Here is a 21564-nt window from a genome sequence, read left to right as displayed (position 1 = left end):
CTTAAATCTGACCTAGTTTCCTGGGTGGGTGTTTCAAACCTTACTTCAAAACTGCGTGTTTTGTAGTTGTAAAGGTGGTGAGTGTGTTTCTTATTAAGTCTTTGGTCTTAATGCATGGAAGACTGCTTTAGTAGCTGGGGTAGAAACTGGCTAGTGGTCACATTTTAGAAATCAGTCATCCTATATAAGTTACTGAGAAAAATTTGTTTCTCTCTGCAGTGGCTTGTGAACTTCTTTGGCTCTCTCTCAGTTGAAGACTCTGTGGAGTGTTTACGTGCCATGCTGTCAGCCAACATTAGGCAAAACCTACAACTCTGCGTGCAAGTTGCTTCTAAATACCATGAGCAGCTTGGTACCCAGTCTCTTGTGGAGCTTTTTGAATCTTTCAAAAGCTATGAAGGTACAGTATTAGAGAGAAGCAGCTTAGTTGGAAGCCCTACTTGATTGAAACGAATAGTAACGATTGTAGCTTTTATGGGAGAGGTGCTTGTCACATGGCTGGACCTTAGGATGCATTTATCAAAGTGAGCTTATCACAGCGAGTTCTGGGGGTAGCTTTCTTCTAGACAGCTCAACCCTGCTGAGAGTCGCTTTCATTCAACCGCAGGAAAAATCAGAAGGACTTCCCCCCACACACACCTTTCAGGCTTCATCTTCCTTTCTGATCTTTGCTCAAGAGGGTTAAGAAACTAAGTTACAAGCTGAAGCCTGTACAGTCTGTAATTGCTTCACATACCCTTTTAACTGTGCTAAAAACATGTGACTCTTCCTAGGACTGTTCTATTTCTTGGGTTCCATTGTAAACTTCAGCCAGGATCCTGATGTTCACTTCAAGTACATCCAGGCAGCTTGCAAAACTGGTCAGATAAAGGAAGTGGAAAGAATCTGCCGTGAAAGTAACTGCTATAACCCGGAACGGGTGAAGAACTTTCTGAAGGTAATTATTCTGTCCAATGGATTGAGCAGTCCTCTGTATGTCTTGCTTAGCAGCAGATAATGGAGGGAAATACCAGCTCAAGGCTATGAGTAGTCTACTGTATAGCTGCAATAGGAATATGATGCTATTCCAGGCATATAATAGGTCCTTCTAGGCTACCTCTGGGAAAACAAACCAGTCTTTTTAAAACTAGCCCGTATGATATAACTTGTACCAAACTCATGAATTTATTGTCGCCTAACAGTGGGTGAATCCAGGCTGGCAGAAGGAAAGGCTGTGCTGAAGTATTCAGCAGAAGCTTTATCAAGGATATTGGCTAGACAAAGCTTTCTAAAACTAGAGTCAACCTGTACTACAACATTTCACATGCTTTGTGACTGGTAAAATAGGATTTTAATGCCACTTCATTTTGTGGTGTTGAGTTCTTGCCCCAGCAACAGTCTCCTGAATTGGTAGGTAAATTGATAATGATTGTGAAGCTAGAGCTGTAGGCCTAATGTGACACTTCATGAAGAGCCTAAACTTAAAACTCAACTGATACACTGGCTGCATGGTATTCATAGTGGATGACTTGCTTTTGAAGTCAGTTGCCTGCTTGTCAGTCTTAAATTGGAATGTGTTATGACTTCTAGTGCTAAAGGAACTTGGTCAGATTTTCCTGCTTTGAAAATGCTTCAGCAAATGGTGGTTGCTTACCTACTCTTCCCCCCCAATACAGGAGGCAAAGCTTACAGACCAGCTTCCTCTGATCATTGTCTGTGATCGATTTGACTTTGTTCATGACCTGGTGCTCTACTTATATCGCAATAACCTGCAGAAGTATATAGAGATTTATGTACAGAAGGTAAGGAAAATCCAGTTTTAAGTTCTTGCTGTTTCCTTTCTTAGAAGGAACTTAACATTTTAGTAGACTAAAGCAAAATCTGTGACGTCTTTTAGCTACTAGCTACTGCTAGTGCACAGGCTCTCCAATAAGCCTTTTGTCCATTACAAACTTAAGTGTAGTTTTTCCTGGAATGTGTATACAAATGTGTTATAATGTAAAATTCACTGCTCTAAAGCACAGCTTAAGTTAACTAGAGCTTCCCCATGTGGAAGACTGGGGGTCGCTTATTAGTAATGGTAATAACTAATTTGTATGATGGTGGCTTATTCTAGGTGAATCCTAGCCGTATACCAGCAGTGGTTGGAGGGCTTCTTGATGTGGATTGTTCTGAAGATGTCATTAAGAACTTGATCATGGTGGTTAGAGGCCAGTTCTCAACAGATGAGCTGGTGGCTGAAGTGGAAAAAAGAAATCGGTAATGAAAATGCATCTGTGTATACCAGTCCTAGGCTTTCCTGGCTCTGGTGTACACCCAAATGGAATTAGATGCAATTTTGTTGAATGATACAATCCTAATATTGTTTTAAGTTTCTTTATAGAAAAGCAGCTTAGATTTTCTAGTCAGTCTCTTGATATTTGAGCCATATAGGAATGCCTGACAGCACTGCATGACAAATAACATGGCTTTTGAACACTTCCTGTACAGCCAACCATGGGATGTACCTTTGAAGTAAATCACAGCTTGTGTAACTAGTTTTTAGTTACCTGTAAAATGAACAAATGGCTTTAAGCATGAAGAGCTGGCTAATAGAAAAGGAATTGAAAGGTAACATTGCAAAAGCATTGGCATCTGCAACCTTCCCTGATGTTAAACTGCAGATTTGGCCTCCACTCATTTAAGACTCACTAGAAATAACTGGTTGGGCTCTGTCTGCTTTTAAGTCTGACCAGCAGAATTGTTTGAAGTGAATGCTAGGTATTAATGGGTAGCGGTCAAGCATACCTCAGTTTGAATTATAAACCTAAAATGTTTGCTTTTTCAAAGGCTTAAGTTGCTGTTGCCATGGCTTGAATCAAGGATTCATGAAGGCTGTGAAGAACCTGCGACTCATAATGCCTTGGCCAAAATCTACATTGACAGTAACAATAATCCGGAGCGCTTCCTTCGTGAGAATCCTTACTATGACAGCCGTGTAGTTGGCAAATACTGTGAAAAGAGAGACCCTCATCTGGCCTGCGTTGCTTATGAGAGGGGACAGTGTGATCTGGAACTCATAAAGGTTAGCAAAACTGCATTTATCAACATGCTAGAACACCTTGCTGCCTGAAGTGGAAGCCTAGCTGGCTATTTGTCTAACACTTGCAGAATCCTGTCTTGGAGTCTCACTCAGGAGTTGAGGTAGGCAGGATTCATCTGCGTGGAGACAGTAATTTTTCTGTTGACAAGAGCTCTTATGCTATATGCCTGAACTAAAATTGTACAGCACTGCAATTGTAAGGTACCATTTGTGGCTTTCATCTACTGATTCTGTTCAGAATTAAATTATTTGGCCCAGATAATGAATATACCTTTGTTAATATGACTTCTTTGAGCCTTGAGCACTTGATCAGCAGATGGGACAGGCTGTCACCTAGCCTGACTACAGTAGGAGGAAAAGCTTCCCTGAAACTAGAATGAGGCTTGTAATTTTCCATTATTGTGGTTGACCTTCAGAGTTGCTCCAAAACTTAACTAGAAATGAGGGAAATAAATGCTGACCATCAAACTACAAGGACTTACTCTGATAGCATTCCTCTCCTATCTTAAGCTTGTAGATTCCTAGAACCTCCCTCAGAAGTTCAAGGGCAAGTGAAATTCCCAGGGTTCTCTGAACACATCTTGGTCTTGAACACCAGAGCTTAATGCCAGATTGTAATGCTTGTGGCTGCTGAAAAAGAAAACATTTTCCTCCTACCTGTGCTTCTGCATTAGTATATGCAAAGAATGTCAGCTGTGTAGGGGTAAGAACTAGCTTGTTTTGCCCTTTTGAAAGGAAGTAAACACTTCCCTGGCAAGAACTACCCTGTGAGTGTTAGAATGGTGGTAACCTAAGCTCACTGCTGAAAGTGGGTGACTTACCAGTCTGAAACAGCTATTTTTTGAAGTAATACCTCCTCCGTAGCTAGGGGGTGGGGGTGGGGAAAGAGGAAGAAAAAGGCTGGCTGCATTTGGCTGTTATTTCGAGATATGAAGGTGGCTCTGAACTGTTTTGCTAGGAAACTTCTGCTAGGATAAGCTTCAACATTCTGGTTGACTATAAAAACCTGTCAGTACCAGTTTATTTCTTGAACTGATGTTCTGAGTGGGTATTTCTGGTTCTGGAGGGAAAAAAAAATTTCCTAAGAATTATTCTTGAGATGTTGTTGCCTCCTAGAAGAGGGCCCTGCAACTAGATGTACAACATAAAGTAAAATTGTGCTACTACTAATTTGCTTACAGTAAAGTACTCGAGATTCCAAGAGCTAATTTGGATACTAACAAAACATGCCCTGTTAGTAGAAGATGGAATAGACCTTCACGTTTCTACTCTTCTAGTTGGAAATGGAAGCTAGTGGTACTAATAGGATCATAACTCATCCTTGCTGCACTTCTGTAGGAGAGTTCACATTTATTCTGTACCCTTAACACCTTAACGGGTGAATCAAAGCCACTTGCTACTTTGCACACTTCTAGTGTAAAGCTAATGATGCCAGATAGTATACCTATTTCTAGCTTTAAACACCAGCACCATTCCGAAGTTCACTACTTAACACTGCCCAGGCTAGTGGCTCCCTTTTCTAGATTTAAAACTTAAGTTCTTCAGGCTTCTGCAGGTCTTCACTTCAAACAGAAGCAAATAGTTACTGTGAAGCCACTGTCACAGTATTTGTGTCGGTCAAAACCAAGAGAAGCTATAGAAATTCTGCTGGAGACCTTCTCCATGAGCCTTCCAGATCAGAGGTTGGGTAAGAACCTGTCTGTGGCATTTAGCATTGGTCAGCAATTAGTTTTAGTCAGTCTTCTAGATTGTCTGATTCATAGCTAGCTAAACCTGTCTTGTGGTAGTGACCCTTAACATTAATGCCAATATTTGTAACTTCTTTAGGTCTGCAATGAGAACTCACTGTTTAAAAGTGAGGCTCGCTATCTGGTACGCAGGAAGGACCCTGAGCTCTGGGCAAATGTTCTGGAAGAAAACAACCCATTCAGGCGGCAGCTTATTGACCAGGTACAGTGCAAAAGCTAAACTGTCAGTATGAAGAAACCTCAGGATGTCTCAAATATTGTGAAGCTGTCTTCCCCTACAAGATCTCTTGAGGCCCTATCTCAACCATACAGAAACTTACAAGAGTTTAAGTGGCAGGTATTAATTCTGACCTTCATGGTCAGAGAATTTAGTTACCAGTAAGATATTATTTCTGTCCTGTGGAGTGACATACCTCTGGTGAACTTGCTCCCTATACAGACTCAAAGTGTGACTTTAATAGTTACTTCTATACTGGATAAAGCTCTTTCTTGCTGTCTTGACAAAATGCTCTGAGTTCTGAAGCCTTAGTCTGTGGTTCACTGGAATAGGTTGGCAAATAGTTTATTTGGGGAAAATTCTTAATACTTCTCTACCTTCAAATCTAGGTTGTCCAAACAGCTTTATCAGAGACACAGGATCCAGAGGAGGTTTCTGTAACTGTGAAGGCTTTCATGACTGCTGACCTGCCTAATGAATTGATTGAGCTACTGGAAAAAATTGTCTTGGATAATTCCGTATTCAGTGAACACAGGTAAGAGGAGAGCATCCACAAGGTTAGCCTATTCAGTGCCTTTGTCTAGGCTGTGAAGTGACCCAAGTTATTTGTGGGCCTCTTGGTTGCAGGACTTAAGCATTCTTACATGTGTACAGTGAGGTGAAAAAGCAGGATTTGAAGTACTCCGTGTTTTAAGAACAGAGCTAGTTCACACTATGCAGTTTGCAGTGATGTGTTGTGAGAGGACAACACTGATTTATAAGCAGTTTCTTTTTGAAGGCAAATGCTAGTGCATCTCAATCTGGGGTTGAAAGGTTGTTGCTAGTGCCAGCAAGCGGGTGTATTTTTTTTGCATGTACAATACATGTCACTTAAGCAGGTGTTACCTTGCACTACTTATAGCCTGTGCCTTCTGTTAACCAAAGGAATCTCCAGAATTTGCTGATCTTGACTGCCATTAAGGCTGACCGCACTCGTGTGATGGAATACATCAATCGGCTGGATAACTATGATGCCCCAGATATTGCAAACATTGCCATCAGTAATGAGCTATATGAAGAAGCCTTCGCTATATTCAGAAAATTTGATGTTAATACTTCAGCAGTTCAGGTGAGATGCGATTCCTTTATGAAGGTATAGAATGATAGCAATAGAGAGAATGGGAAGTGTACTGTTACATTGATTCTCAAGGAGTGATTGTCACCGAAATCGTTGAGACTTAAGAGTACAGTTGCTGTATGATGCTAAGTTGCAGGGAGAAGTGGGATTATGTGCAAAAAAGTGCAAAACAAAGTAAAAATAATGACTGGAGAGGCTCACCTGGTCAAAGTAATCAAAGAGTTGGTACTAGGCACTATACACTTGGGGTGTGTGTGCTGCATTTGACTCGGGGGCTGCCTTGGAGACATAGTTGAAAGGTGCAGAAGTAAATGCTACTAGATGTTGTCTTTAGGCCAGCCTTACTGACTTGTGTAAGGCAGAGAAGGAACAGTAGCAACAAGAGTCTTATTCTCACTGCCTCTACTTCACTGGACAGAAATGACTGTTCTAAAAGCAGTTATCTTGATTGCTAAAAGCAGTTATCTTGATTGCTTACACAGAACAGCATATACACTTGAAGGAAGGGTTCTGTTATATTAACATTTAATTTTTTTAACTTGCAACTTCAATTTCAAACAGGTGCTGATTGAGCACATTGGCAACTTAGACCGTGCTTATGAATTTGCAGAGAGATGTAACGAACCAGCAGTATGGAGCCAGCTTGCCAGAGCACAGCTCCAGAAGGACTTGGTGAAAGAAGCCATTGACTCCTATATAAAGGCAGATGATCCATCTGCCTACATGGAAGTTGTTCAAGCAGCTAATAGAAATGGTAAGGCAAAGCATCCCTGAACTTAGGATTGCTTGAGCGTGAGCTATGTTCTTGCATCTACATCAGGCAGCAGGGATTCTTAAGACTTAGGAATTCTGTTTCAGAGGAAATGGGAGCAGTCAGTACGTGGCACGGATGAGTCATTTAGATTCCTGTCAACATGCTTGTCTGTGTTGCTATACCAAAGATAGACCTTCCTGTGGAGAGAAATTGGGCTGTTATAATCTAAAATATAGCCAAGTATCATGTATCTATATAGCTGTATATGGCAGAATTGCTTGCCAACTGGATTGTAGAATAGTTGCAAGAAGTTAAACCTTATGTGAAGGTGACTTGGTGTTTAGCAGGGAATTCTGTAACTAATGTGAACAATTTTTAGTATTATGGTGGAGGAGACCCTTGATACTACTGGTGAAAGCTTCCTAAGGTGGGCAAGGTGAAGCAATACAGAACGATTAAACAGAAGATCTTAAATATCTCTTCTCTCTTCAAGATAACTGGGAGGACCTAGTCAAGTTCTTACAGATGGCCAGGAAGAAAGCTAGAGAGTCTTATGTAGAGACAGAACTTATTTTTGCTTTGGCAAAAACTAATCGTCTGTCAGAGCTGGAGGAGTTTATTAGTGGCCCTAATAATGCCCATATACAACAGGTATGTCTTGATCCACATACATACAACATGTATGACTTGCTGCTTATCTGACTCCTGATTCTTGCTGTTACCCTTGTTTACCTTGGACTCTTAAACCAGGTTGGTGATCGCTGTTATGAAGAGGGGATGTATGAAGCAGCAAAGCTACTTTATAACAACGTATCCAACTTTGCTCGCCTGGCATCTACCTTGGTGCACCTTGGAGAGTATCAGGCAGCGGTGGACAGTGGCCGCAAAGCCAACAGCACAAGGACTTGGAAGGAGGTAACTTGTTTTTTAATAGTCTGCAGAATGTGCTATACTGTTGCTTCTGAGCTGTAGCTTTATTTCTGATAGTAGCTTGCTAACTGTTTCTGGTTATAGGGTATGTCTACAGATTTACAAGCTGTCATCTTGGCCGAGATAACAAAGCTGAGATTCAAAAGTGTAAAATGAATGGCAGAGATTATAAATCCAGAAACATCTGTTTAGAATTGTACATAAGCCTCAAATTTTGTAAAGCTTTGCTAATTAACTTTCCCTTTAATGTAAGGAGATTCAGCACTGCAGTATTCTTGCATTAACTGTTTGCTAACTCATTACAGGTCTGCTTCGCCTGTGTGGATGGAAAGGAATTCCGCTTGGCACAGATCTGTGGTTTACACATAGTCATCCATGCTGATGAACTTGAAGAGCTGATCAGTTACTATCAGGTTAGATTACTGTTAATATCCTAGAAGACTTTAAACAGAATTTGTGTATCTGCTAGTAAAGTGGTTACAGATAAAACCCAATACCCTCTGGGGACTGATACTTAAATTTATTCTTCCTCCCATCTCCATGTCCTAATAGCTTTCATGCATTTTTTCTGTAGTAAATGTAAGAGTGGTAGTTCTCACTGGCTCTTCTTCTGCAATTCTGTTGTCTTATTGGAACAGTGTCTTACAAATCTAAGTGCTCTTATTTGGAGAGAAAAGCAAAGCATATTGAGTTTCAGCAAATGTGTGTTTTAGTAAGCTTTAAGTGCCAGTTGGTTATGAATTTGCAATTTATCCTTTATTTTCCTAACATCTAGGATCGTGGCTACTTTGAAGAACTGATTGCCCTTTTGGAAGCTGCTTTGGGCCTAGAGCGTGCTCACATGGGAATGTTTACTGAACTTGCCATCTTATACTCCAAATTCAAGCCTCAGAAAATGAGGGAGCATCTGGAGCTCTTCTGGTCTAGAGTTAATATTCCAAAGGTATACAGTAAGGTAGCTACACTGCAAGTGAAGGTGGAAAGCTGTCAGGGAATCAAACTGACGGATTTTTTGTTTTATTAGGTACTCAGAGCTGCAGAACAGGCTCATCTCTGGGCAGAACTTGTATTTCTCTATGACAAGTATGAGGAGTATGATAATGCAATAATTACTATGATGAATCATCCCACTGATGCCTGGAAAGAAGGGCAGTTTAAAGACATAATTGCCAAGGTAAGTAGCTAGTTAACTGAATCCATGCTGAAAGTTTCTTTCAGAACAGAGGCAAAAACACACAACAGAGTTGCTGTTTAGATAATGAGTTTGCTTAAGCTACTCAATTTTCCTGCTGTACTTAAACCAACTTCCAGTCATTTTAGCACAAGAATTAATCTAATTCTATACACTACATTTTCTGCTGTGCAGTACATCTGTTGAGTGGCAGCAGCTAGTACAATGTTTGCAGAGCCTGCTCAGGGTCATAGGTCACAAGCAAGAGGCCTAACTTCCTTAATACCTTTGAGCTGAGTGCTGTTTAAGTCTGAGGCTGTAACTGGTCTTGAAAGATCTCTGCAAATGTTCGCAGCTGTTTTGGTGTGAAAATTGGTTTTAGCAGTCCCATGAATACAGCAGAGAATAGTGAATTAATTATTAGTTTAGGCAAGGATCAAGACAACACATTCTTACTGGTGTTAAGGTTTCAAGGCAACAACTTACTGGTTAAGCCTACAACCTTTACTGGCTTCAGGAGTTCAGCAAATGCTGACATTAAGAGTAGTGGGCTATCTGTGCCAGGATCTCCTAACTGGATTAGGTTAGAACTGGTTTGTACTACCCCTGGTAGCTTGTGTCTTCACTGTCTGGAAGCAGATGGCACAGGAAGCAGTCATAAGATTGAACAGGAATTCTGCATGTAGGTGTAACACTTCTGGCCTCTAGAAGGAAACTTAAGCTGTTACTTAAGAGTCAGATAAACTTTGTGTTAAGTGGTCTGAACCAAGGACCTTAGGCTTACTTGTGTTTGAAGTACTAACTAGTCTAACCATGCAGGTGGCCAATGTGGAGCTGTACTACAAAGCCTTGCAGTTCTACTTGGACTACAAACCTCTGCTGATCAATGATCTCCTGCTTGTATTATCTCCACGACTGGATCACACCAGGACAGTCAATTTTTTCTCAAAGGTGAGTTTGGGAGCTGGCAGATGACAAGAAATCTTGTAATCTCTTCACAGTAATGAGTAATAGCAGTTTCTTCAGGATGATGTAACTATTTTTACTTTCATCTTTCCCACATGTAGTAGAAAATGTAGAACATCCTCTTGTTCAAGTTAAGACACTCCAGTCTCTGGCTGGAAAACAGGTTGACATCTGTCAGGTAGCTTTGCCTCCAGTACAAAGGCCTGAGAAGCAGCTCAATCCTGGCTTGATACAGGAAGAGTTAGCATAACTGGCCTGGAAGGCTGTTCTATTTTACTTCTGACAGTACAAGGTGCTTTGTCTGAAGGGTTTTGTTGGTAAGCACAAATTCTTGTAATAATAAGTGGGAACCTATTTTAGGAGTATGAAGTGTGAGAATTGGTATACTTATCTTGTATTTGAAACATCTTAATTCCAGGTTAATCAGCTACTTCTAGTAAAGCCTTATCTGCGTTCAGTCCAGAACCACAACAACAAAGGAGTTAATGAAGCACTAAACAACCTCTTAACAGAGGAGGAAGATTACCAGGTGAGCCTCACAAAATGGATTACTAGGCCTGAGGGATGCTCCTCTTCAACAAAAAGAGGCCATAGTTTGGTTGTTCTGTAGCTGACACAGTAATTTCCTTGAGTAGAAGATAACTTAGGCAGTGTAGTAGTAGTGGGGGCAGAATCTGGTCCTTAGTAGGCAGGATTCTTGAGACACTGTGATAATTTGCAAGCAATGCAGATGCCACAGTTGTTTTTCTAGACTTCATAAAGGTCAGTATCAGGTGTGTACTCTGCTGGGCAACACTTCTGTAAACAGATTTGCTTCTGGCCTCATTGGCTGCTATTTGGAAGACACACTTTGTCTTTTAAAGGTAACTAGCTTTTCCGTCCTGTTAAGTGAAGTCAGTGTGACCTTAGCATCTTGCTTTGTTAAAAATGATCTTCTGGAGAGATGCATGGAACATGCAGGGTAAACAAGCTGTAGCTGTAGTGTTAGTATCCAGCTGGCAGAACCTAAACACTTGTGCACTGTGCTTCAGATGCTTCTCTACTGTAGTTCTTGCCTATTACCATTTGGAAACATGTGTAATAACTCTCTCTCAAACAGGGTTTGAGAGCTTCCATTGATGCCTATGACAACTTTGATAACATAACATTGGCTCAGCGTCTGGAAAAGCACGAACTAATTGAATTTAGGCGTATTGCAGCATACTTGTATAAGGGTAACAACCGCTGGAAACAGAGTGTGGAGCTGTGCAAGAAAGACCGTCTATATAAGGTGAGTTAATGCTGACTTTCTTCCTGTCAAAAAGAAGTCAGAGCTATGAAGCATAGATATTCTGGATACTGAATGTTTCATTAGTTTCAAATCTGGAGTTCTAATTAGTCTTAGCCCTTCGCTTAGTTTAAGTGAAGACTCTTAAAGCAGAAGAGTTTGCAATTTCGAATGTGTATCTTAAAATCAAATTTCATAATGTTATCCTGTACTTGTAGACCTATCTTTATCAATCAATTGCATCCATACAGTTTTCTTATCAGTACAGAAAATCCTCCATAGAACTGAAGATTTATGCCCTTGTAAGGGTACAAATGAAGCAGGATTACAATGGTATGGTTTTCAAGCCTGTAGTGAGTTCACATGGGCCAGTCCTTGCCTATTCTGTAGAAGAGCTGATGAATAATCTTCTCTCTTGCCACATAGCAAGCAGTTGATGCAATAATCTCTTCTACTGTGGGCAGTCCTTAATATCTAATGGTGAGGTAGGTGGGATACCAGAAAGATTGTTTATCTATTCTGCCACAAAACTAAAAATCTCATCAGGTCACTTCAGGTACTTAAGGAAAGCCTGTTGAATAATGTTAATACAAGTATCTGGGTTGCCTCAAAATAAGAGGACTTAACTGAGTGTATGTTCTGTAACTTTGCTCCTACAGAACATGCCTGGTGTTGTTAAAGACCTGACTTCATGGTATGGCAAATAATCTGGCTTATCTAGCTAGCAATAACATGCACATAAGGTATAAAGTGAGATGCTGACAAGCAAGGGTCAAGCTTAACTGTTGTTCCTTTTCTGTAGGATGCTATGCAGTATGCTGCAGAGTCCAAAGATGCTGAGCTGGCTGAGAAGCTGCTTCAGTGGTTCCTGGAAGAAGGCAAGCAGGAGTGCTTTGCAGCCTGCCTTTTCACATGTTACGACTTGCTGCACCCAGATGTAGTCCTTGAGTTGGCATGGAGGCATAACATCATGGACTTTGCAATGCCTTATTTCATCCAAGTGATGAGAGAGTACCTTACCAAAGTGAGTATTGCATAGGCTAAAAAGTTAAGACTTCCAGTGTGCTGGATGACTAGCATTATGCAAACCAGAGCTCTTTGCATGTATTTGAAATATTGTTGTTCTTCATAGACTAAGTCATCTATGAAGTTCTGTGGGTTTAATACCTTTAGGCTAGTTGGCAAAACTTATAAATGGATGCCTTTGGACTTGAAAGAGGTCTAGTTAAACTTTGGCTTTTAACAGTGGACATAAGCAACTGTGTGCTTTTTAGAGCAGCTCCATAGTTGATGAAGCTGAAAACTTGGTGAGGGCAATTTGTATCACTCTTTACTTTATGAAACTATTGAAGTACTCAGTTTTCTTGTTGCAGAGAATATAGCCATAGGAGTAGACTACTGAGACTTTTTTTCCCACCCAAAAAAAAGAAAACAGAACTTTGGATATGTAGTCTGGGTGTACAATGCTGATACCAATAGCTAGTCCTCAGTTGAGAGGAGAGATTCTGATAATATGTGGTCCTGAAACGTTTGTGCCAAACAGATGTAATATACTAAGCTAAGATCCTTCCTTAGAAGGCTGTAGGGTTGCATAGGGCATCCCAGTAAAAAACTTCATTAAAATGTGTAATCTAAAAGTGATTCAGGTTGCTTCTAATCAAGTCATGTTAAGTATTCCCCTCTGAATTTTCTTGCAGGTTGATGGGCTGTTCTATAAGGTGACACTCTGATTTCAAACTCTTTGTGTTCACTTGTGTCCCTCGATATCCTAGGTTTCTTTTACAGGAATCTAGCTGTAGCTTCTGCCAGAAGAGCAGTGTAATTTAGCTCTAACTCATTTCCTGTTCACTTTCTAATGCTAAAAGGGTAACTATTCACAAGCAACTTGAAAATCCAACCAGACTCTGCTCCTCATCATGGGAAACAGAAGCAAGTGATTGAGCAGGTCTTGAGTATTTAGACCCTGGTTCACTGTATTACAGATATATTGTGGCAGGGATGATGCTGTTCATGAGTAAACAAAAGCAGTTGCCGTGTAACAGGATGTGGTTTAAGTGCAAATTGCTTGTTATGCTGTAAATTACTGAAGAGTGCAATCTTTCAGGCATGGTGAGTTTACAGAAGCTTTAATGCTGCTATTCAAACCTTTTGCCTGTTAAATATCATGAAAGTACTTGCACAGATCTTGAACACTGCTGCCTCCTTATATTCTACCGAGGAGAAACTTGCCACACAAGTTCACCCAAACTCTTCCATGTGAGATTTAGGTCTAAAATAATGCTTTTTAAACTGCTGGTTGGATTTACAAGTAATTACATGTACTAAATACGGGATAACTTGCCAGAAGGAAAATCTGCATGGTGAAAGTGGTTTACAGTGGAACTAATTTAGTCTGTTGAATTAACTGCAAAACATGGAATTAGAATGGGCCTTCAGTGTGGTATGTCTAAAATCGTCACGTAACTAACTTCAAAAGTACAAAATAATAGACTAGTTTACCAGCAGGGTGTATACGTCTTCCAGAACTTACCTTTCTTTTATGCATAAAAACGTGCTAAAGCACAGAACGGCCTATGTCCCAGAAGGGGCCAGGCTCACAAAGTATGATGATGCTCGTTTGGAAACCTTTTGAACAACTTCAGTTATAGGCAGCAAAGCAGATAGCTGTTTAGGCTTTCCTGGAGAGCTGCTCTTGTCCCTTATTCAGGATGTCTGCTCTCGGCATGCTTGCTGTCCCTCCAACAGAGGGAGTAACTACACTGCTGTTCAGAGTTCCTTAATGCTTTAGGGGCAGTAAAGAGGAAAGTCTAATCCAAGAGAGAGTAGGAATCCCAGGTTGTAAGTAGAGCAATACAACTAGTTTGAAACTGATAGCTCTCAATTGCTTTGATCTATGGTAATATGGATAGCATTTGTAGCACCAATATTTAGAGTGTTACCCTGAAGAGCTCTTCAGCTGACAGAACTGGTTACAGACCTACTGCCACTCAAGTTAGTAATTTGAGTTGCAAACTTCAAAAATTCCAGTAAACTGTTAAACACCAGATCTAGATAACATCTCTGAAGTATAATAGAGACCTCTATTGCAGCACTTCTCAGACCAGATATGATTGTTGCAGTGGGAGAAGATGAGGAGTAGTGGAAATACAGCATTAGGCTAAACGTAGATTTGCCCAGGATGTTAGTACTGGCTGTATCTGGATGTGAAGCTGTGTGGGGTTGTTGTTTTAATGCCTTGCAGTCTTCAGTGTCAACAGATCTCTCATTGAAGATATAACTTGTTAAACCTGAGAGAAGGAAGGTACTGTTGCCTTCTCAGATTATGCACCACCCCCCCACCCCCCCAATTTGAATTTGTGTTCAGGGCTCCTGCATTACTCTAGCACTTCCACAAATGTGTTTAACGTGAACAGAGCTTCACTTGACAGCACTGGGATCTATATAAAGCTGATACTATAGACCACTTTCCATGATGGTTCTAGAGTTTCCTCTAGAAGTTTATGTGAATACTAATATAGTTAAACCAGCACTCTGCAGCCCAGGTTAGGCTGTAGTCCTAGATAATATCAGACTTAGTGAGTCTAGAATATTTCCATGTATCTGGGTGCTCTCATTGAAGGGGAGAGGATTTGCAGGTTAATACATAAGTATAGGTTAGGCTAGGCCCATTTGAAGTAATACTTTGACCTGCAATCTGATGGGCTTGTTTTCTGGGTCATAGAGTTAACAGTGACTAGAATAGGGCCCCAAAAAGTGCTTTGCTTGAAGGTAATGATGGTCTCAGTTGCATTTGACAGCTACTGTTTATTGCAATAAATCTAAAGCAGCTGGGAGGGCAGGTTTACAACATTGCTTGCTGGGAACATGCAGACATCTGTTGTCTCCAACTTGCATTAGTAAAAGGAGCACTTGACAGCTAAGGTACCAGGCATGAAAAGCTTCACACGATGGTGCAGTTCCTAGAAAAGGCCTTCATAAATCTCCTGTTCGCTTCGATGTAGGTCGATAAACTTGATGCTTCTGAAAGCCTAAGAAAAGAAGAGGAACAAGTAACTGAACCCACTCCAATAGTATTTGGTAGGTGAAAGACTTGGTTTTAATTGGTTACCTATTGTCACTCTGGTCTCATTTTGTGGAGGTAACTTAAATTACTACCTCCAGTCAAAGTAAACTGGTTTCAACTAGATAGTAAAATGGTTGTTTGCTACATGAACTGTATATTTTGAAGTGACATCTCACTCTTATAGTACTTCTGCTCTTCAGCTAAAGTATTGCTCCTCTTACATGGCTCAGAACTCTAGCTTAGGAATAGTCTTTCAGTATGGTGACAGGACATACCAAGGTGTACACAACCCCAGGAATAACTTAGAGAGCATGCAAATTCCTCCTGTTATTCCTGTCTAAGAGGAATGTGTCTGCTTTCTGCTTTTCCAAGTAGAAAGGCAGACTGGCTTTCTAGCTCACCCATTTTAAGACACATACAGCCAAAAAAACATGGCTGCCCTCAAGTATGCTGCTATTTTAGAAGCCCTTCTGAAGAGGCATTCTGCTAACAAGCACCTAGAGTGGCTGGTAAGGGAAGGATGTGACTGGTTCACTGTCTGATGTAAATGTTAACCTGAATTTAACATATGCATGAGGCATGTGTGGTCATAGTGATGAAGACAAGTCTGTCAAGGTATGCTCAGGCCTTTTGCAGCACTCGCCAGACTGTGAGACCTAACAGACCTAACTATGTGCTTGAATTGCTTTACTTTTCAGTTCTGACCATGCATGAGTTAAATAATATCAGTTTGTTTGGCCTTCAGTATGGTCTCTTCAAAACAAGCCATGTTTATCATGTCAAGATGAGTTGATGCTCATCTTTCTTCTGAGTCCTGCCTTGCTTTTGTAGTTTTCTGGTAGCAAGGGCAGACGGCCCAGGTGCCCACTCTGTGGTGCATGATGAGTAATAGTGTGACTTGCTAGTGTATGCTTGCACAGTGGCTGATTTTTAGCTAAAGCCTCATAATCCTGTCCCATGGTATGCTAGCATTAGGGAAGCTTGAGTTCTTAAACTAACTTTCTTTTTTTCTTATGCTTTTCTAGGCCAGCAGTTGATGTTAACAGCAGGCCCCAGTGCAGTACCTCCCCAGGCAAACTTCCCATATGGATACACAGCACCAGGATTCACCCAGCCGCCTGTTTATGGTTTCAATATGTAACTAGCTCTCTGACAGACCTTCACTGTCTCTGTTCTCTTCCTTCCCGTCCCTTTTTAACTTCTCCAAGAAGTGTACAATGGTCCTAAAGGCACAGATGACCTTCTGTTGGTTGAACACACTTGCTGCCTGGCTCAGTGAGGAGACTTCAACGGGATGCCTGTTACTGTTATTTATTGATTATTGTCCGGTTACATTTCAACTTCTGAAAGGCAGCTTTTGTTAATGACATTGTGAGACTCTTGTCTGAAGTTAAGGCACTATTTCACTAACTCATATAGCAATAACTGCTTGAGGCCAGGGGGAAGAGAGCATATTTTTTTCTTTTGCAGAGCCCATTGAAGGCAGCTGGGAAATTGCCTGGCGCAAAGTTGTTAAAGCTTTAGCTGAAGCTACTGAAGTAGCAGGGTTGTTAACAATTCAGTGAAGCATCTCGTTAATAATGAATTGTTGAAAGCTTGTGTACATCTGACTACCCCATTTTATTTGCAGTCTTATGTGCAAAAGAAAACGAGCTTTCTAATATTTGTGCTCTGAATGTTTAGAGAAATATTGGGAAAGTTTCCTTTTCTGGATGATAATGCTGTTGGGGTTCAATGCTGTTGGAGTCTGTTCTATATTTTCTGGAGTAGATCTGAGACTTGAAGAAAATAAATCTTCTCATGCCAGAGAGCAAACACTTCCCAGATCCTTTTGTTTAACAAGAAGAGAGCATGTTACTTATTGACGTTAAATGGTACTAAAGGAAACCTCAGCTATGTGTGGCAAGTGAACATAGGAGTGTGCATGGGCTGCCAAAGCACTAGAGATGCAAGAGCACAGTGTCAGGGTTAGGGAGTGGGGTCGCACTGCTAAAATACTGAGGCAGTAGGGAAGGGCCATAATCCTGACTTTTTATTTGCACCTTTAATTGATTCTGGCATTGGCTTCCTGCCACACCATGTTCTGACCCTGTCTGGTGGACAGAGTCAGCACCGCCTGAATTAACAGGGTGCCGTGACTCCATTCTGCTATGCTGCAGTAGCACCAACAGCGTGTCCATCACCCACCTCTTTGAGAATGCCAACAGGGATGTATTATTACTTTGTGCCACTTCAAATACATGTATCATTAACGTTTTATGTGCTTAGATAACAATGTATAATTTATGGTTATGAATCTTGTGCTAATCTTGAATATTATAAAAGTCCAACTATAAATGTAAAACTGCAGTATCCACTGTGTGGTTCTAGTCTTAATATCTTGGGGGTGGGGACTGGCTAGTAGTAATACAGTACCACTAATAGCATCAGGTTTCTTAATCTGACAACTAAGGATGCCAGGCAGGAAAAGGGAAGCTTGTGTCAAAGCACCTAACATGGATGTCTTAACAGTTAAGTTAAAAGGGAGTTGCTGTCTCTTCACTGGACACATAGGCACGCTTTGTCACATGTGGAGGTCATGCTGCAGGAGATGGTCACATGCTTACATGATTTCATTCATAGGACTGGAAAAGCTCAGTCCTGTGGTGAGGGAGGTGCTGCAGTTAGTGTCTTCTCCACAAAAATACATCAATATAGCAGCCGTACTGGTAAGCTATGCCTGTTCATACTGAATTCTACTTGAACAGGGCAAAACACCTTTAAATGACAACTAGTAGAGACTGTTAGGGTTGTGAAATCAGAAACAGCAGACTATGCTTTGGCAAAACCCTAACTAACATATTTTCTCTCTTGGTCACTGTGCTACAGCAGCAATGGCAAAGAGATGTGGTGTGCACCTGCCTGATAGAGGCCAGAGTGCTCTAAGTGTTTACTAACCACAGTTTTGTACTGATCAGCAGCCAGCAGCTCACCTTGAAATACTGAGCAGCTAATGAGTTCAAGCAAATCTGCACTCTGTACAGACTTATTCCTAGCAGGAATCTGCCAGGTAGCATGCTATTTTCCAGACATGGTACTTCTGTTGTAAGCAGTTCCTTGTGGGTCAAAAGGAATTTGGATAAGTCAGCTGGAGCTAGAAATGAGCTCTAGGATTAGTATGACTCTAGAAGTTTCCTTCCTCTCAATTTAAAAACTTACTGTCACTTTATAGCAACAAGTACAAGCTGATGGTGAAATACAGTAAACTGCTAGGTTAAATATTAGAACAGCTCATGACCTGTAAAGAATTGAGCTAGCCTGGGGATCCTTAATAACTTCAGTCTAGAAATCTAATTACAGGAATGACTGAGTTCTCAAGGAAAGCAAAGATGCCAGCTCTGAATACTCTTGCTTTAGTTGCTCTCCTGGTATCTTAAGCTTTTGCTAACTGTAATGTCTTTTATAAACTTTGTGATCTTGCATTCTAAAATGTATCTAAAAACATATGCTCCCTACCATTACTGTGCAGCTGTACCTAAGGGGCAGAACACACTCTTGTGTACCAGAACACTTCACTGTTTCTTTAACAGTTAAAGTCAGTCTCTGCAGGAAATAACCTCTCTTTCAGTGGGTTAAGTGGAGGATTTAATGCAGCTTATGAAGTTGTAGTGGCCACCAAGTTTTTGACAACTTAGATAAAATTATTTTGCAGAAAGCCTCCTTCAACACCAGCTGCTCATGAATTCCCACAACTTGAGTGCGATCGGGCTAGTGCTGTCATATAGAATACTCACTTTGTGCAGAACATGCTGCAGAGTGCAGCATCTGAAGACTCAACTCTGGGTTTATGATACTGTTAGATAGGAATTTGCTTGAACCTACATACGGCTTTTACAGAGTCATTCTTTTCCTGTGAGGAACAAGAGTATGGATTTCCTTCTGTAATAGCTCTTGTCAGACCTTAGGTGGATTTTCCCCAATTTGGCAAGCTTTAGGCAACTGAAAATCTGGCATCTGAAATGACAAGTAATTAACAAGTGTTGCTGTCCAGCTGCTTTAATGTCTTGAGAGCTAGGTGGAAGCCAATCTCTCCACAAATGACTGCAAGGACATGTGCTTCTCTTGGCATAGAACTCTCACCAGCATTCCGCTGTGCGCTCTGTGCCTAGCGTTTTTGCTTCTTATGTTGTCCTTTGCTTCCTTGCGTCTTTAAAGGTTACTGGTTTCTTCCAGTACAAACACCAAGTGAAAGGGGAGGGAGAATATCTAACAAAGCTGCTAGAAGCAGAATTCTGGTGGATGCAGCTGCTGTCGGCTCTCTTCAGCCAGATGAGCCAGCCCCATAAACTCAGGAGGAAGGCATTGCTGGGGTAAGTTCTGTTTCTTACTGACTATATAATGTTGTGGTATTTTATATAACTCCTGTTTCCCTTCCCTCTCCCCACCCCCCACCCCTTTTTAGGGCTCTATAGTTAAAAGGTAGCATAGCAGAAGAAAATGCTCCTAAGTCATTTTGCTTCTTAAAAGACAAAAATTATAGGCAGATGAAGCCTATTCAAGTTTGTACAAATTATAGGAATGATATGGGAAAGACAGTAGTAACTGTAAGGTCCAAAACTTAATTTTGATTTAATAGCTGCTGCTTTTTTAGCAACTCCAGTGCTGAGAGCTGGCACTTAGTGTGACGTGGATCCCTTAGTAAGGCTGCATAAAACAAGGAACAACTTTTTTTTTTTTTTTTTTTCCCCTGGCAAAACAAGCAACAGTTACTCAGAAGCATAAGAGATTTCTTCTGGTTTTTGAATTAAACCTCACAAACAAATCCTTTGTTGTCTGATGCCCACTTAACGAGCATGCATAACTCTTATACTTAGGCATACATGGTATACTTGGGCAAAGCTGACTGTTCAACTGCTGTATAGTTAATGTTTATGCTTCAGTGTGCGACATCTTAGTTGACGAGCTAGAACTTGGCCACAGAGTAATTCTCAGCGTGATTAAACCAGCATGACAGTGGATCCAAGTTGCACTGAAAAAAATTGAGGTGGAAATCTTGCAAATCTTGGAACAAGTAGCACTGTGTGTACCAGGTTACTATAACAAACGGTTTAGGAAGTGTGCATACTACCTTGTGACAAGGTGTATTTCTTGTCTGTAGAACTTCTTTCAGTCTTTCTAGGTCCTTCCTGTTGTAAATGGTTTGGTTTGTCACTTGGTTCTAAGCTGACTGTATTTCTTTTTTTGCTTTACAGAGTACCCCAAGACTGCTTCAATCTCGTTTGTTCCCACAAAGTAAAATTGGGGCATCTTGAATTTGTGATAGAATGTTGTGTGACATAAGGCTGGAGAGTGCTTAATGATACCAGAGTACTTTGTGACATTGGTGCATAATTAGTTTGTGGTTTTCCAAGTGAACTAACACTTGCTATAGCAACCTGCAGGTGCACCCCGTCATCCAGCTCAATGGATCTGGAGTCTTTTTATTCTGCTCCATCTACTTCAGCAACCATTCAGCCTTCAAAAAGTTTGTTGCTAGTACAGCTTTCCAGTTTTTCAGTACTATGTGTTTTTCCTGGGCATCTTTCCAAAGGTAATGACAGATCCTGACTCATGTTCTACTAATAAAATGCTGCAAAACTTTTAGCATAGTTACGTGTTTCAGTCTAGATCTTTCAGGAAGGTAGCAAAATCCATCCATTTTCTTCCCAGCTAAAACAGACTGTAAAGTTGCCAGCTTTTAAGCTTAAGATGGGATGAATTTGAAATACAGTTAGTGAGGTCCTGTCTTGCTTTGTGTTGGAATTTAAAAAATCTGAGTCAAGTTCTGAGTTTGTCATGCATTCTCCTGTGTGGTTCAATGACTTGAGGTGTGGGTTTTTTTTGTTTTGGTTTGTTTTTTTGTTTGGTGGGGGTTTTTTGCCTACTGTGGTTTTAATCAAGATTTTTAAATCTCTTAATCTAAAAAATCTGGTTTTTTCCTTTTTTCCCTAGTGGTTATGAAAGGAAGAATTACAAACTCATCTGGTATGTTCTTTTCCACAGCAACGAGCTTTCCAATATTGTGCAGAGCACAAATTCCCAAAGTGCTGGTTATCCAGCTGGGAAGCCAGGAGTGTATTTGGGTGGGAAGAGGTGGTTGGTAAATCTTTTAATTGCTTTCCTTTTGGAAGATACTTTTTTTTTTTTTCCCCAGTTAGAGGGTGAGGGACATGGGGTTTGTCAGCTGGAGTAGTTTCTTTCAGTAATATATCGTGCTGTGAGGGAATTGTGACAGTGGTCTGATAGCAGAAT

At 40.8% G+C, this 21564-nt stretch overlaps 1 protein-coding gene across 5 annotated transcripts in view; it reads left to right on the top strand.

Annotated features, from left to right (window-relative positions):
* The window catches only part of CLTCL1 (clathrin heavy chain like 1), a 38650-nt gene extending 17737 nt beyond the window's left edge, over window positions 1–20913 (top strand). For 2 of the 5 annotated variants that reach the window (XR_005102235.1, XR_005102234.1), the window contains 22 exons: window positions 220–400; window positions 774–937; window positions 1656–1781; window positions 2096–2238; window positions 2809–3043; window positions 4889–5011; window positions 5416–5561; window positions 5951–6134; window positions 6705–6897; window positions 7391–7548; window positions 7648–7812; window positions 8133–8240; window positions 8603–8770; window positions 8852–9001; window positions 9818–9949; window positions 10383–10493; window positions 11064–11234; window positions 12034–12255; window positions 12929–12949; window positions 15233–15308; window positions 16320–19643; window positions 20526–20913. Coding sequence is in view for 1 of the 5 variants with exons in the window: in XM_037375238.1 (XP_037231135.1) it covers window positions 220–400; window positions 774–937; window positions 1656–1781; window positions 2096–2238; window positions 2809–3043; window positions 4889–5011; window positions 5416–5561; window positions 5951–6134; window positions 6705–6897; window positions 7391–7548; window positions 7648–7812; window positions 8133–8240; window positions 8603–8770; window positions 8852–9001; window positions 9818–9949; window positions 10383–10493; window positions 11064–11234; window positions 12034–12255; window positions 12929–12949; window positions 15233–15308; window positions 16320–16435 (3093 nt within the window). In the remaining 4 variants the exon portion in view is untranslated. Of the gene's footprint in view, window positions 1–219; window positions 401–773; window positions 938–1655; window positions 1782–2095; window positions 2239–2808; window positions 3044–4888; window positions 5012–5415; window positions 5562–5950; window positions 6135–6704; window positions 6898–7390; window positions 7549–7647; window positions 7813–8132; window positions 8241–8602; window positions 8771–8851; window positions 9002–9817; window positions 9950–10382; window positions 10494–11063; window positions 11235–12033; window positions 12256–12928; window positions 12950–15232; window positions 15309–16319 lie in introns of all 5 variants that reach the window. The other 3 variants (XR_005102237.1, XR_005102238.1, XM_037375238.1) reach the window with 2 other exon arrangements.
* The last annotated feature ends 651 nt before the right edge of the window (window positions 20914–21564 follow it).

Source organism: Falco rusticolus, chromosome 1 (assembly GCF_015220075.1).
Source record: "Falco rusticolus isolate bFalRus1 chromosome 1, bFalRus1.pri, whole genome shotgun sequence".
NCBI classification, from domain to species: Eukaryota; Metazoa; Chordata; class Aves; order Falconiformes; family Falconidae; genus Falco; species Falco rusticolus.
Note: the sequence above shows the minus strand (reverse complement) of the source record. Positions and strands in the feature narration are given on the sequence as shown.